The 15,575-nt window shown below is 51.2% G+C and overlaps 1 protein-coding gene across 3 annotated transcripts in view; it reads right to left on the bottom strand.

Moving 5' to 3' along the window:
• SCAF4 (SR-related CTD associated factor 4) overlaps positions 1-10,764 on the bottom strand; it is a 55,449-nt gene extending 44,685 nt beyond the window's left edge. For all 3 annotated transcript variants that reach the window (XM_087818488.1, XM_087818490.1, XM_087818489.1), the window contains exon 1: positions 10,647-10,764. In XM_087818488.1, coding sequence (XP_087674614.1) covers positions 10,647-10,676 — 30 coding nt within the window. In that variant the 5' untranslated portion in view covers positions 10,677-10,764. The remainder of the gene's footprint in view (positions 1-10,646) is intronic.
• Between the last annotated feature and the right edge of the window lie 4,811 nt (positions 10,765-15,575).

Here is a 15,575-nt window from a genome sequence, read left to right as displayed (position 1 = left end):
GAAATTCCATACCTGGCAACAGTCACTCTCCATTCTTCCCTGCCCCAACCAATAATCTACTTCCTGTCTCTATGAATTTATCTGTTTTGGACATTTCACACTTTTAAAAAGATAATTTTATAGAATGTGTTTGCATTTATTAAACAATGGTTAAGGCCTTTTGAAGATTTGAACATATCTTCAACTGAACTCAAACTTGGCTGTCCTTTCTAAAATGACTTATCATTAGGCATCTCTTAAGATGAACTAGATGATATATGACTATTAAATTTTAAAGAATACTTTATGTTTCCTAAAGGCTTAAAAAGTGTATTACCATAAATTGCTATATTATAGGTTTCCTTTAAGCGGGATATTGTAATTCTACTTCAGCTAAAATTCAGCTCTGACATAGTTAAAAGGGAATAAAGTGGAATACTTGTGACATAGTGCATAAAGATATTAGGGCCCTTGCTGGTGTGGCTCAGTTGGTTGAGCACTGTCCCATGCACCAAAAGATTGCCGGTTCCATTTCCAGTTAGGGCATATGCCCAGGTTTTGGACTTGATCCCTGGTAGGTGGCGTGCAGGAGGCAGCAGATTGGTGTTTTGTTTTCATATGGATGTTTCTCTCTCCCTTCCTCTACTCTCTAAAAATAAAAAAATCTTTAAAAAACAAGGGGAGCCTGGTGGGACAGGGATCAGCAGTTGAGCGTCGACCTAGGATCCAGGCGATCAGGGTTCCATTCCCAGTCAGGGCACATGCCCCGGTTGTGGGATCGATCAATGACTCTCTCATCATTCATGTTTCTATCTCTCTCTCCCTCTCCTTTCCTCTGAAATCAATAAAGATATATTAAAAAATATGTGTGTGTGTGTGTGTGTGTGTGTATGGAAACCCACACCTGAAGTTTGGAAGACATGGATTTGAGTCCAGGCTTAGCTATGGACCACAGCCAGCCTCAGCCGGCTCCTCCGTAAAACAGCAGTGGCCACGTGGCAGCTCTGGGGTGGGGCGTGGGGGGCAGGGGCAGAGATCGGGGAGGAAAAAAATCCGAAGAAAGCTGAATGGAAGAACTAAGGAAGATAAAAGTAGAAATTAACAAAAAATTGAAAACAAAAAGTGAATGGAATTGATGAATTAAACTGGTTCTTTGGAAGAACCAATGGAAAGTCAGATCTGTGGTGCACTTGTCAAAAGAAAGAAAAAGACAAACTCACGAGTCAGAAACTGTAAGAAGATTTAACTTCATGGCAAGCACTTGAAAATTACTAAATGAAGTGACTGATTGCCTAGGGACATATTTATCATAACGATTCATTCAAGGAAAAGGAAGAACACTGAATAGAAACTTAGACATAAAAGAAATGGAAGAGCCCGGCTGGAGTGGCTCAGTGGTTGAGCATCAGCCTACGACCCAGGAGATCGTGGTTGGATTCCTGGTCAGGGCACGTGCCCGGGTTGCGGGCTGATCCCCAGTCGGGGGCGTGCAGGAGGCAGCTGACCAATGACTCTCTCATCATTGATGTTTCTATCTCTTTCTCTCTCCCTCTCTCTGAAATCAATATATACATATATTTAAAAAAACAAACAAACAGGGGTGGAGGGATTAGACTATAGGTTTGGTACAACACTGCTCTTGAAGGTAACAGCATACCAGAGTGGGGCAATGGGAGAAGCCCACCCAGGGTCAGGTGGTAAGTGGTAAACTGTCTCTAAAGACTCTAAAAACAGTAATAAAACTGACTGAAATTTGTTTTAACACGAAACACCAACAATTCTAAATAATATCGAGGATAAAATATTCCCTCCCCTAAAATGTTGCTGAACGGGACTCTCTAGGTTTTAAACTACATTGCTCTGATTACTGTTAAGTTTTAACAATATGTGTCAAATCTGTTCATTTAAAAAAAAAAAAATCTTTATTGATTTCAGAAAGAGGGAGGGAGAGGGAGAGAGACAGAAAGAAACATCAATGGTGAGAGTCATTGACTGGCTGCCTCTTGCACACCCCCTACTGGGGATCAAGCCCACAACCCTGGCAAGTGACCTGACCAGGAACTGAACTGTGATTTCCTGGATCATAGGTCAATGCTCAATCACTGAGCCATGCTGGCCAGGCAAATCTGTTCATTTTTATTATGTATCCTTTAATAAGCAGTCTATTCTCAGGGAAAGTTCAATTAGGAAATTCTCCAGTTACATGATCAGTGCCCCAAACACCCATCAGTGCTGCACCTGCATGTGGAGTTGCTATAGAGGTTCAGGATGGCCTGCATGCTCATGCTCAGTCTGTCTCCAATCCCATGGTTCATACATACGTACATACATTCCTGTTTTAAACAGTACATCCCAAATACAACTGCCTGCAATTCTTTCCGGAAATACCTTTCTTTCTGGTATAAATATTTACAAATAGCCAGAATCAGCTTGGAAGAAAGGTACATGAAGCTTGAATATCCATGAACAAAAAATTGAGAATGCCATCACTATGCAACAAAACGTAGGGAAGGGAACATTTACCAAATATAGCAGAAACTTATACTAACTTTCTGGGTGAAAATATTTTAGTGAAAATTTTTTTGACTGATTAGACATTTGAGTCACCAGCATCATGCTAAAAAAAGAGACATGGATAATACTGTAATTTCTAGGATTTATTGTAAAAGTGGGGTTTAAAAAATTTCTACCAAAAGTAACCTTATGTTTAAGATTTCTCAATTATTTGTGTATCTGCTGCTTCATATACAACCTTTTGTAATTAAAATTAACAATGAGCCCTGACTAGTGTGGCTCATTTGGTTGGAGTGTTGTCCCATGCACGGAAGAGTCGAGGGTTCACTTCCTGGTCAAGGGCACATGCCCAGGTTGTAGGTTTGATCCTTGGTCGGGGAGAGTATGGGAAGCAAGTGATCGATGTTTCTGTCTCCCATAGACTTCTCTGGCCCTCCCTCCCTCCCATCCTCTAGAATCAATGAAAAACATGTCCTCGGGTAAGGATTGAAAAAAAATTAATAATGAGTGTTCTACAATCAATTATGGGTGAAGATAGGATCAACAAATCTGGCTGTAATTGTCTACTGAACACAAACGTGTGAAGATCAACTTCTGACAGTCACTAGCAAGTATGCAGAAGTTAAGGCTTGAAAAGAAACTGGTATATCATCATTTGTTATTGTGACAGACCAGTATGTAGATAAGTTTTTCTATTTTTCCCAAAACAGTATTAATGCAAATTAAAAGTATTAATCAGTTTTTTTCACTGTAATATTTATTTGTAACTGGGGTTAAGTTCAAATTTCGTTCCTGGCTGCTTCTATGACTATTTCTGAAAATAAGTTTGCTGTGAGAAGGGGGGTGTGCTTTAAAAAAAAAAAAAAAAAGGGAAAAGCTCTGCTCCAGATGTCAAACATGCCAACCCACATGGATTTATACCCAAATCACCAATTACTCAAACATAAATTATAACTTTCAAAAGGTACTTGGATGGTACTCCACTTTTAACTGAGCCCTAGCAGTCATCTTTTATTTTTTCCCCATCAAAACTGTGCCTTCTATTTCTTAACTCTGCTCCTGAGTTACATGAGATTTCTTGCTGAGTTCTCTACTACCTGTCCAATGCTTAATTAAAACATCAAGGTTTCTATATATTTGCCTATGCTTTCACAAGCACCAATAAAGACCTCTAACTATAAAGCAATGAAATGTAATCAATAAACCATGCAAATACTGAATAGGATGAAGGTGGTCAGGATATAATAAATTATAAGTGTTTGCGAAATCTTGTAGTTCTCAAAAAAAAAAAAAAAATCGTAACAGGACCTGGCGGGGTAACTCAGTTGGTTAGAGTGTCACCCCAATACACCAAGATTGTGGGCTTGATCCCTGGTCAGGGCACAAACAAGAAGCAACCAATACAAGAATGCATAAATAAATGGAACAACAAATAGATGTGTCTCTCTCTGTAAAAAATTAAAAATTCATAGCAGTACGCTCACTGTTAATTACGCATAATATTAACACAGAAATGTAGACATGTCTCTTTTAGCCTAAGCTCTCAACAGATCATGGTCAGGCATAACCCCAATGCAAATTTAATAATTTAAAAATATATATATATCTTTATTGATTTCAGAGAGGGAAGGAGAGGGAGAGAGAGAGATAGAAACATCAATGATGAGAGAGTCATTGATCAAGCCCACAACCGGGGCATGTGCCCTGACCCGGAATCAAACCCCGTTCGCCTGGATCCTAGGTCAACACTCAACCGCTGAGCCACGCCTGGCCAGGCAAATTTAATAATTATTAATTCTACCTTTTCTATGGTTCCACAGGAAGAGAATATTATTAATCAACCAATGTTACCAAAAATTTGAACTGCTGACATTGGTAAGCTGCTTAGGCTATATACTTGACAACACAGCTTATGTTTGGCTCATCATTAAAGTTGTATGCTGTTGCTCTGAAGTGTGCCAAAACAAAGGATTCACCATACCATCTCTACGAATGCTGTAATTCTAGAGGTTCGTCATTCTCGTAACAACGTTTTTTGTACCAAGTTATCGAGGAGTATTTAAAATGAGATTTGAACGTGTGCAGTTATTTGTAGAAAAATTACCTGGAATACTGAGGTAAATTATATTCACTTGTTCTCCACGGCAGAGAAACACCTACAATTTATATCTCGTAAAAAAAAAAACAACCCCCAACGCCCCCACCCAAACACACACACACTCTCAACTACCATTTTCTCAACTTTCTATTGGGTAGTTTTATCTCCTGATTGTTTCACAAGATTTTATAAGCCAACTTTTCCATCATCCAATCTATCACTGAATCAGTTCCTTATGATGTGCCTGTGTAATTTTTTTCTGAAACAAAATACTTTACAAAATAATAGACTAGGAGGGGGATATTTCAACATGAACATCGGTGATAAAGGCTGCTCCGGAAAGCTCTGCGAGGCGGCCGTATTCCACTCAACGTGAAGCAAGGCCTCTACCGCTGTCAGAGCAGAGAACTACAACTGTAACTTTAATATCCAAACTTCCTGATGACAGCATAACATGACCACGCGAGGCAGGGGAAACCTCCAGTGTCACTCCACTCGCCCTCTTCTCCACCTCCTCCTGTGCACAGTAAACTTTGTTCCGTGTCGTCACGTGTCTTTAGACAGACCTCAGAGAAGAAAGGAGCGACCGGAACAACAAAGATTAACATTACAGGTTACAAGAAAACTTACTCATTAGGTGATCTAAACTGCAGAAGAGAATCACACCGAGCAATCGACAGGAAAAAATAGACAACAGTCCATATGGAACGATTTCCAGGGGCAACAGACTGGAACTCAACTCTTCCTTCAGGACAAAACGGTGGCTCGAGACGGACGGTCCACGTAGGTAAGTGACTGACATCAATTCGCGCATTAAGTATTCACACAGCTGACTTCTGTCTGACTTTAAAGATGAAACGGATGGACCGAAAGGGCCCCTATTCTCCTGCACCACGTGCACACCACCTCAGCGCTGTAGTTTTCAAAAAGCAGCCGGAGGGTCTGAGCTCCTTTCAGTGGTTTGTGAGGTAAAAATCTTTTCACATTAATACTAAGATATTTCCCTTTTCATTCACTTTCTCACAAGCGTACAGCAGTTTACCAGACGCTATCTGATGCGTGTAAGGCAAGAGACAGGCATAGATAAAAACTCGGCTTTTATTAAACCAAAGTTTAAATGAGATTTGCAAAATGCAAAACAATGCCACTCTTCTAATTTTTTTTGTTTTGAAAACAGCTTTTGTTAAAAATGTTATTTATGCCCTTCTCTGGGTAGCTCCGTTAGTTAGAGAGTCATCCCAGTATGCCAGTTTTGGGTTCAATTCCCAGTGAGGGCACATACACGAATCAATCAATGAATGCATAAATAAGTGGAACAACAAATCCATGTCTCTCTCTCTCTCAAATCAAGACATTTTTAATTTAAAAAAATATATATATCTTTATTGATTTCAGAGAGCGGAAAGGAGATGGAGAGAGAGATATAGAAACATCAATGATGAGAGTCATTGATTGGCTACAGCCCGCAACCCGGGCATGTACCCTGACCGGAAATCGAACCCCGAATGCCTGGATCCTAGGTCAAATGCTCAACCGCTGAGCCATGCCCAGCGGGGCAAGACATTTTTAAAACTATTTATGTTCCCATGTAATGGTTTTATTGTTATTTTTAATAAATGCATTTTCAGCTTAAATTTCTAATATGGTAAATGTCAATAGATATAATCCACAAATACAAAAGCTCTCTGTGGTCCTTAACTTTTACGAGTTTAAAGGAGTCAAAATCCAAAGTTTGAGAACAGCTGTCCCAGAGAAACTCTTACACAAGGAGACATCTAAGAACATTCACTGCAGTGTTTGTCAGCAAAAAATGAGAAACAACCTATATGTTTATCAACTGGGGAACCAGATAAATAAAATGCAATTTGTTCCAAGGATGGCATACTACACTGCAGTTAGAATGAACTCAATCTTATTGTACAGTATTAATGTTTAAGCAAAAAACCACATTACAGAATATGTACCATATACTACCCATGTGTATCAAACACGGAATATTTTATTTTGTTTATGGGCCACAGAGATTGACAATCATTATTTGCCTCTGAAGGGGAGTGGGGGGAGGAAATGAGGGACAGAGATATGTTCTTTTGGATTTAGAGAAGATTGATTAAAGGCTACAAATGCAATCGATGGATTACAATACCCCACTTACAAGCTTTATTCATTCAACAAAGGGAGTGTATAAACATAGCAGAACACAGCTAAGAACTGGCCACAACTGATCACTCATCTTTCTCACTCAGCTGTTCATCATTTACAACACTTAATACTGTTTCTTGCCAAAAAGTGCTGTTAATGGGTATCTGTAATATCCTCCCGTATCTTCCTTTTTACATCAGACACTGACCTGTTTTACCTGTGCTTCCCATCTCCTTCCTTTTAGGCACAACTTTGCCCCCTTTTGTTGCTTTAAACTATGCTTTCCTATACTCCCCCTCCTCCAACAGGCTCAGGCTTCTCCCGTCTGAGGGAGACCCGGCCTGGACACCACGCACTGGGCACAGACCTGGTATGCACACACCACACCACACCACACCACACCACACCACACCCACACACAGCCTAGCACCAGTGCCCAGTACACTGTTTATTGCTCTTCCTTCCCTTCGCCCTTGAAGCAACTTTTCACTTGAATCCCTCACAACTGAACTTCTAAAAAAGACTACATTTGCTACCTCATTTCATCTTCCCCGTCACCATTCAACCTTAAACTTCACATCCCATTAGCCTCAAAAACTTTAGACACCTTTTTCTTAAGTCTTAACCTATGACCACTCTCCAATACTACACAAAATATCATCTCCAGGCAACAATTAAGATGGGAGATCTGCATTCAAATCCCAGTAAGCCATTGGTTGAATCATTACTTAACTTCTCTAAAGATCAGTTTCCTCATCCAAAAATGGATGTCTAGATAATATTGTGGAAATATTAAATCAGAATATATATAAAGTCCCTGACAGGCTAAAGATGCTTATTAAGTATTAATTCTTTTCCTTCCCGAACTCAGTTTTCTGAATGCGAAGAGTGACTCCTGAATGTCTGTCTTTTGGTTGCTTCCAACCAAGGTGGCATATCCCAGATGCCCAACTGAATGCCAAAACTTTCCACATAACTTTCAAACTCACACTTATCCTGCTCAAAAACCAAACACATATCCCCTCCACTAAATATGCTTTTGATGACTGCTTGACCGGGTTAATGGCATCACCACTCTCCAAGCACTTAGAATGTGGGGGCAAAAGGTGCTTACTAAGCCCATCGGATGCCAAGGTCCATGGGTTCCTGTGGCCCACACAGCTCCCTCCTCTCCATTCCCACTACAGACATGCCAAGTTCAGATTCTACATCTACACCACGCTTCCCCAAATCTCTGGCCCCCACCATACATTACACACAAATCAAGCAAGCGTCTTGATTATATCACCCCATGACTTACAACTTTCAGTTTATCCAGTCTAAAAACGGAACGCAAACACATCAGACATGAAACTTGTCAGGCCCCAAACTACCGAACCATCCTTACTTTCTAGTAGTCTCCAGAGTCAAAAGTCTGTTCTCTTATCTCAGCACAGTTGTCCCTTACTTGCTGCTTCCTTACACCTTTTTCCCTTTCCCAGTCTTCAGTATTTTATAAAAGCCCCAAAGGAAGCTGTTCTATCACGTATTAGTCATTCCCTGGCCGGTGTGGCTCAGTTGGTTGGAGCATTGTCCTGTACACTGAAAGGTTGTGGGTTTGACCCCTGGTCGGGGCACATATGGAAGGCAACCAATGGATGTTTTTCTGTCTCTCAAATCAATAAGCACATCCTCCTCAGGTGAGGTTTAAAAATAAAGTCATCTGCCTAAGTCTCTTGTGCTCTATTAAACTGGACTCCTAGGGGGCAGAGGTCCTCGGCAGTGCCACTGGCAGTCCACAAGTCAGGGCACAGCTTTGCAGCTGAGTGGGCACTCTAAAGTTTGTAAAGTGAAGATAAGATTTGGGAGATCAGAGGTTACAGAGAACTAACCAATAACATTTCATGACTGGGGAGAAATAACTGAGAGGCACTGAACCAAGCAGGCACGAGAAGGGTTTTAAGGTCAGACTAGCTTCTCCAGAAGACAGTGCCCTTCAAAGGAGAACTGGAGTTGACAATACGCTTAATGTAATGCAATTATGTTCATAAAGAAACACTGGGGATGGAAATGAGAGCTGAGGAAAACGAGCAATACTCATATTCTCATTTTGTACATTTAAAAAGGTAAAAACACCATTTCCTGTTTTCAAGGAGTCGATATCATTCCTAATTTTGATTTTTGGAAGTAACTACTCATCACACTTCTTTAGAATTAACGTGAGGTCCTTGACTTTAACAGTGTGCTTAACAACAATTTCCATAACGCCCAAGTCAGAATTAAATACTTCTGATCTTTTTTTCCTTCTTTTTTTGAGAGACGGAGGAAGGGAGGGGGAGAAACATGGATGCTGTTGCACTGACTTACGCACTCACCGGTTCAATCCCGCATGTGCCCTGACCTGGAATGAACCCCGGACACCAACCGACCGAGCTCCACGGCCCAGGGCGTAAATACACTAAAAACCTCCCTCTTCGTTCGCTAAAAGTTACCATTAAAAATACCCAGTAAGCATCGAGCCGGGTCCCTCCTGGGAGCAGGCCTCACCTTTCCTTTCCCCTCTCCCTCCCCCCAGACGTGCATCTCAGCTCCAAGGGGCCCCACGCGCGCTCAGGGGAGCGGCGGGAGGCGGCAGCCGGTCTGGGCCGACCCCCGAACCCGTCTCCAGGCCCCTCTGCTGCTGCTGCCACCCTACAGCATTCCTTGTTTCATGGGTCCCGGCTTTAGTAAGTGTCCTCTCAAAGTTAAAAATCAAAAAAACAGTAAGTTTTTATCCTGGGAAACAAGTGTACTGGTCATCTCCAAGGCGCTGCTGTACGACTGTATAAACTCTCCCTCGTCCGGACGAGCGCTCGCGGAGCACCTGCCGCAGCGCGGGGAGGAAGGGGCCGCCGGGAGGCTCCCTGCCCCGGGGGCGCCCAACCCGAGGGCCCGGCCTCCAGCCCCGGAACCCCGGGCGCGCCCCGGCCCTGCGCCGCGCACCGAGCCCGACGACGCGGGTCGGCCGTGACCGAGGCCAGCGAGGCCGTTTCAGAGAAGCTGGGAACTACCTCGTCGTTTTGAAAACTGCCGCTGCCCAACTTTCCCCGACACTGCCCAGCCCCAGTCGCAGCCACTGCGGCTCCGGTGGGGGAGACGCCCCCGCCGGGGCGGCCTCGGGCGGCCCGCGGGGCTCGCGCCGCCTCCCGCGCGGACGGAAAGTTACCGCGACGCCGGCGCGGCCCGCGGGCCCGCAGGACCTCGTCGGGGCGCGCGTCCGACGCCCGCCGGGACCCCCAGCCCCGCAGCCGGGCTCCGGGGCCCGCGGCCGGGAGACAATGCGCGGCCGGCCTCCGCTCCGCCACCGCGCTCGAGTCGGCGGGCCGGGCGCCCGGATGACGCGACCCGTGGACGGGCCGCGGGCCGGTGCTGGGGTTTTCGCGTGTAGACGCCCCCGGAGTCGGGGGGCGGAGGGCGCGGGAGGGGCCGACCGGCTCCCAGCCTCCCGCGGCCCCGCGCTCCCCATTCAACTTCCAGGCGTCACGCTGGGCTCCGGGGCCCGACCAGGGGCCCGCGTCCGCCCCCCGGGCCCGTCTCCCGGGTGCGCGAGGCCGGGGGAGGACGAGCACCCCGCGCTCCCCGCCCGGGATCAGAGTCCGGCCCCCGCGGCCGCCCCGCCCCCCCCACGCGCGCCCCGTCCTCCCGGCCGACGGCGCCGGCCCCCGACGCCACGCGCGGGGCAGCGGCGGGCGGGCGGGCGAGGGCCGCGCGGCCGGGACGCGCCGAGGTCGGGCCGTGGGGGAGGGGTGGCCCGCGGCCGTCGCCGCTCCCCCGCCGCAGGCCGCTGCGCGCGGGCCCGGCGCCGGCGCCGGAGCAGGAAGCGTCCCGGCCGCGCAGCCTCGGGCCCGGCGCGGCGGGAGGGCGGGCGAGCGGCGGCGCCCGGCGCGGGCCTCACCTCCTGGTTGAAGGCGTTGACGGCGTCCATGTTCGCGCTGCGGCGGCCCCGGGCCTGCGGTCACATAGACCTCGCGCGGGGCGGAGCGGGCCGCGGCCCGGCGGGCGGAGGCGGAGCGGCGGCGGCGGCGGGGCCGGGCCGAGCAGGAAGCGGGGCGGCGGGCGGGCGGCGGGCCCCTCAGGGCCGCTCGGGGGCTGAGGAGCAGGCGGCGGCGGCGGTGGCGCCGGGCCCCAGCATGTCCGTTCGGCGGCGGCGGCTGCGCCCCGCGTCTCGCTGACACGGCCCCGCGCCCTCACGCTCTGGCCACACGGCCCGGCCGGCAGCGGGCGGCCTCCCTCAGCCTCTCGCCAGCGGGATGGCGGCAGCGGCCAGGATCCACGCCGCGCGGGGCACCCTGGGACGGCTCGGGCCTCCCGGCGCTTCCGGTGCCCCGCCGGCCCCGCCCCCGCGCAGGCCCCGCCCCCGCCCCGCCCCGCGCGCCGCGCAGCGCCGCCGGCACGTGACGCGGGGACGCCGGGCGCTTTCCCGCCCGCGGGGCCGCGGCCCGGAGGGTGCCTCCGGGAGGAGAGCCCGCGGCGTCGCCGGGGAGCCCGGGTCCGGCGCCGGCGGCACCCGCGGGGCGTCCTGAGCAGGCCCCGCACCGGCTGGATCGTGGGGGCGCGGACCCGACCCCGCCCGCGGCGCGCGTCGGGCGGCCCTGCGCGGGGGGCGGGGGGCGCGGAGGGCTCCAGGCCGGGGGCGCCCCGCGCGGGGGAGGCGTGGCCCCGCCGGGCTCGACCCGGCCCCGCCCCGCGCGTTTCTCCCTCGCGTGCTCTCGGGTGGGAAGGCCCGCCCGCCCCGGGGCAGCGGTCTGCCGGCGCGGGGTTCGCGCTCGGGCCGGCGTCTCCCGTCCCAGCCCGGGAGGCTTCTCGGAGGCGGCGGCAGCCGAGCTGCGCCTGGAAGGAGCCCCGCGCTTGGGGCGGCCTCCCGCCGGGCCGGACCGGGCGGTGGCGCCGCGGACCCGCCGGAGGGCCCGCGGGGCCCTGAGGATGGCCGGCGCCCCCGCGCGGCGTCCCTGTGCCGCCCCAGGGCTTGGAGCTTGGTCCCCTAAGGAGCGGGCGCCCCTGAAAGGTGGCGAGCGGGCGGCGTCCTGCCGTTTGCGCTCGGAGGAGAGGGGGGGAGCCCAGCGGGTCCCCAGGAACAGCCCTGGTCCCCGGGGTGCTGGCGGCTGGGGCGCGGCCGCGAGCGGAGGAGGGACGGGCCCGAGGCGCAGGGCCGGGGGTCCCCCAGCGACGCGGGGTAAGTGGGCGGCGCGTCCCCCGCTCTCTGAAGCCCGTGGTCAGTGCGGTAGTGAAAGGAGGGCCTGGCCGGGCGGGTGTACGGGTCAGCCCCGGGCGTCCGCCGGGAGGGGAGGCTGGAGGCAGGTGCCCGGGTGCCCAGGTGCCGGCTGACCCTCGTCCCTCGTCCCTGGGCCGCGGCGAGCGGGTGACGCCGGGAGCGAGGTGAGCTGAGGGCTCCCCTCGGGGCGGACAGGTGCCTCCGGGAGGCCGCGGGATTCGCACGGGTGGGGCCGGGAGGGGCCGAGAGCGGGGGCGACGTGGGGTCACCCGCCCACCGCTGGGTGCGGGGGGGGGACCCAGGGACCCGGGCGTGTGAGGGGCGAGGCTGGAGCGGGAGGCAGAGCGGGCCCGGGGGGAGCAGCCGGGCTCCCTGCGGGAGGGAGGCCTCGCCGGCCGGGACGGGACCTCGGGACCTCAGCTGGACGGTGCGCGCGGAGCCCGGGGCTGCTCCGCAGAGGGGACGGTGGTGGGCGGGTTACAGGACCTCGGGCGGCGTGTGTGGGCACCAGGGAAAGCTGCGGGACCAGGGGAGGGGAGCCTGCGAGGGCACCAGGGGAAAGCTGCGGGACCAGGGGAGGGCATCCTGCGAGGGCACCAGGGGAAAGCTGCGGGACCAGGAGGGCAGCGTGTGTGGGCACCAGGGGAAAGCTGCGGGACCAGGAGGGCAGCGTGTGTGGGCACCAGGGGAAAGCTGCAGGACCAGGGGAGGTGGCTCCTTGCTCTTAAGACGAGACAAATGCACTCTCCTTAATCATCAAAGGAACAAACCAAGTAGGTCCGGAGTATTCTCACCCCTCCCATCACCTTTCTATCAGCAAAACAACATTTATAGGTAAGAATTCAAGGGAAAACAGGTTCTCTCTCGTGCTTTATCCTGTATACTTCCGGGGCAAGTGTGAACTGGTTACACCGGACAAGACTCCTCTTGACCCTGGTCTGCTCTCCTCTGACCACCAGCACCCCCAGTGCACCTGACACCTCTGAGATCCTCTGCCTGAAGTTTCTCCTGGGGCACAACTGCATCTCCAGCTGCCCACTGGAAGGTTCCACCTGGGTGTCCCCTCTGTCCCCAGAGGACCCACCCTGATTCCTTCAGTGTCAGCCTCTGCCTTCCTGCCTCTGTGCTGCTGGTGCCGAACAGCGGAGCAGACTGAGGAGAACAGGAACTGCATGGAGCTCCAGGCGGCTGAGGGGATGGGACTTTAGGGAATTTTCGTTGTCTTTTCAGCATTTTCTGGACTCCCCAAAGAAGGCACGTGTTACTTTTGTAATCAGGAGTGAGCGCCTGAGAAAGTAGAGAAAAATCACACAGAGGAGTGAGCAGCAAACCCAAAATGCTTTGGATGGATGATCACCTTGGCTCTGACGGTGCGCGTGGCCCGTTAGAACATACCCTTCTTGTATATGTACCATCAGTACACGTATGTGTATAAAATCCTCACATAGTTACATATATGGAGACTTATATACATAAGTCCTGCCACCTGCAAGTCGGAGAACAGAGAAAGCTGGTGGCCAGCCCTGGCCGGTGTGGCTCCGTGGTTCGTGTCGGCCGGCGCACCCAAGGGTTGCAGGTTCGACCCCTGGCCCCAGGTGGGGTGTGTGAGGGAAGCAGCAAACTGATCCCTCCCTCCCTCCCTCCCTCCCTCCCTCCCTCCCTCCCTCCCTCCCTCCTTCCCTCTCTCTTTCCTAAAAAATCATCCTCAGTTGAGGATTAACAAAAAAATGGAGAGAAAGCAAGCTGGTGGCCAGTCCCAGGCAGAAGGCCTGAAAACCGGGGGAGCCAATGGTGGAGACCCCAGTCTGAGGGCAGGAGAAGGTGACACGAGATGTCCCAGCACAACCAGTGAGGCAGGAAAAAGGGAGCTAATTCCTCCTTTCCCCACCTCCTGTTCTGCTCAGGCCTCAGACGGGAGCCCGCCCGCCTTGGAGAGGGCCCTGTATTTCATGGAGCCCGCAGTTCAAACGCCGGCCTCACCCAGAGGCACCCTCACAGACACTGCAGAATAAGGTTTAACCTGGGCCGCCTGCGGCCTGGTCAAGCTGGCCTGTAAAATTAATCAGTGCAAGTAGCTAATAAAGGAAGTAGGCCGTTTCCTGTCTTAAGAATAGGGGTCGAAGCCACAGCCGATGTGGCTCAGTTGGTCGGCGTCAGCCCTTGCACTGAAAGCTTGTGGCTTCGATTGCCGGGCAAGGGCACACGCCCGGGTTTCAGGTTCCATCCCCAGTAGGGGGTGCGCAGGAGGCAGCCAATCGATGTCCCGCTCTCACATGGATGTTTCTCTCGCTCCCTTTCCCTTCCTCTCTAAAAATAAACTATTCTTAAAAAAAAAAAAAAAAAGGGATCTAAGATTCTTTTTCCAAAATTGCAAGTATTAAAATCAAGCCTTGACTGAAGTGACAGGTGACCTTCCAAGACCGAACCTCCCAATCCACAGTGTGACATCCGTTCATTCACAAAATAAATATGGGCACCTGCTAGGGACCGTCGCCGAGCGGGGTATTTAGGAATCAAGGTAAGCAAAACCAGGTAGCTCCTTCCTCACGCCACTTCAGAGGCCAACACCCGCCCTGACGTCGAGCGGTTTTTCATCACATGTTGGCCATTGGTACATGATCGTGTCTTATTTGTAGAAAGACTTATTTTTTTCTAGTCGCTGTTTATGCCTTTTATGTACTTTTCTTACCTGCGTTGACCCGAGTGCTCCAGCACAGCACTGAGTGGAAGTAGTGAGAGTGGAGACCCATGTCTTGCGTGTGACCTGGGGACAAGCATTCTCCCACCACTGCTCAGGCTGCTGGCTGCAGGCGCCCTGTAGGAGGCTCTTCCGCGGCCTTCTTGAGGGTGGTGGTTCTTCTTTCTTTTTTTTTTTTTTACTTCTTTTAAATCATGGATGGATGTTGGATTTTGTCAGATGCAGTCTCCATGTCTGTCGAGTAGCTCATCTGGTTTTTCTATTTTTTTCTGTTAATATGATGAATTGCATTGATGTCTGTTGGTTTTTGAATATTAAACCAACCTGGCACCCTGGCCAGTTTGGCTCAGTGGTTAGAGCGTCAGCCGGCGGAATGAAGGGTCTCGGGTTTGATTCCAGCCAAGGGCGCACGCCTTGGTCACAGGCTCCGGCCCCGGCCCTGGTCCTGGCACGTGCGGGAGGCAACCAACGGATGCATCTGTCTCACGTCGATGTTCCTCTCTCTCTTCCTTCCACTCTCTCTGAAAAAGCAATGGAAAAAATATCCTCGGGTGGGGATTAAAAAAGAAACACCCAAGAACAACAAAAAAAGCCCCAACCTGGCAATCCTGAGTTGGCCCCGCTGGTCCCGGGGTGTTACCCTTTTTATACATTGCTGGGTTCGGTTTGCAAAGGTTTCCTCAAGAATATCCCCCCTCGTCTGTGAGTGATACTCGTCCCCAGTTTCCTCTCCTTGCCTTGGTTTGGGTGTCTGAGTAACTGTCCCTGTTGAACGAGTTGTGAAATGTTTCTCCATTTTTCTGAAGGCATTCGCGTAGAAATGATATTTCTCCCTTAACCTCTTATTTCTTCCCTAGAATTCACGAGGGAAGCCCTAGCCGGGTAGCTCAGTTGGTTACGGCGTCGCCCCGATA

The sequence above is a fragment of the Miniopterus natalensis genome, chromosome 6 (assembly GCF_054644295.1).
Source record: "Miniopterus natalensis isolate mMinNat1 chromosome 6, mMinNat1.hap1, whole genome shotgun sequence".
In the NCBI taxonomy this organism is placed as follows: domain Eukaryota; kingdom Metazoa; phylum Chordata; class Mammalia; order Chiroptera; family Miniopteridae; genus Miniopterus; species Miniopterus natalensis.
The sequence above is the reverse complement of the archived record's forward strand: the minus strand, read 5'-3'. Positions and strand labels throughout refer to the sequence as shown.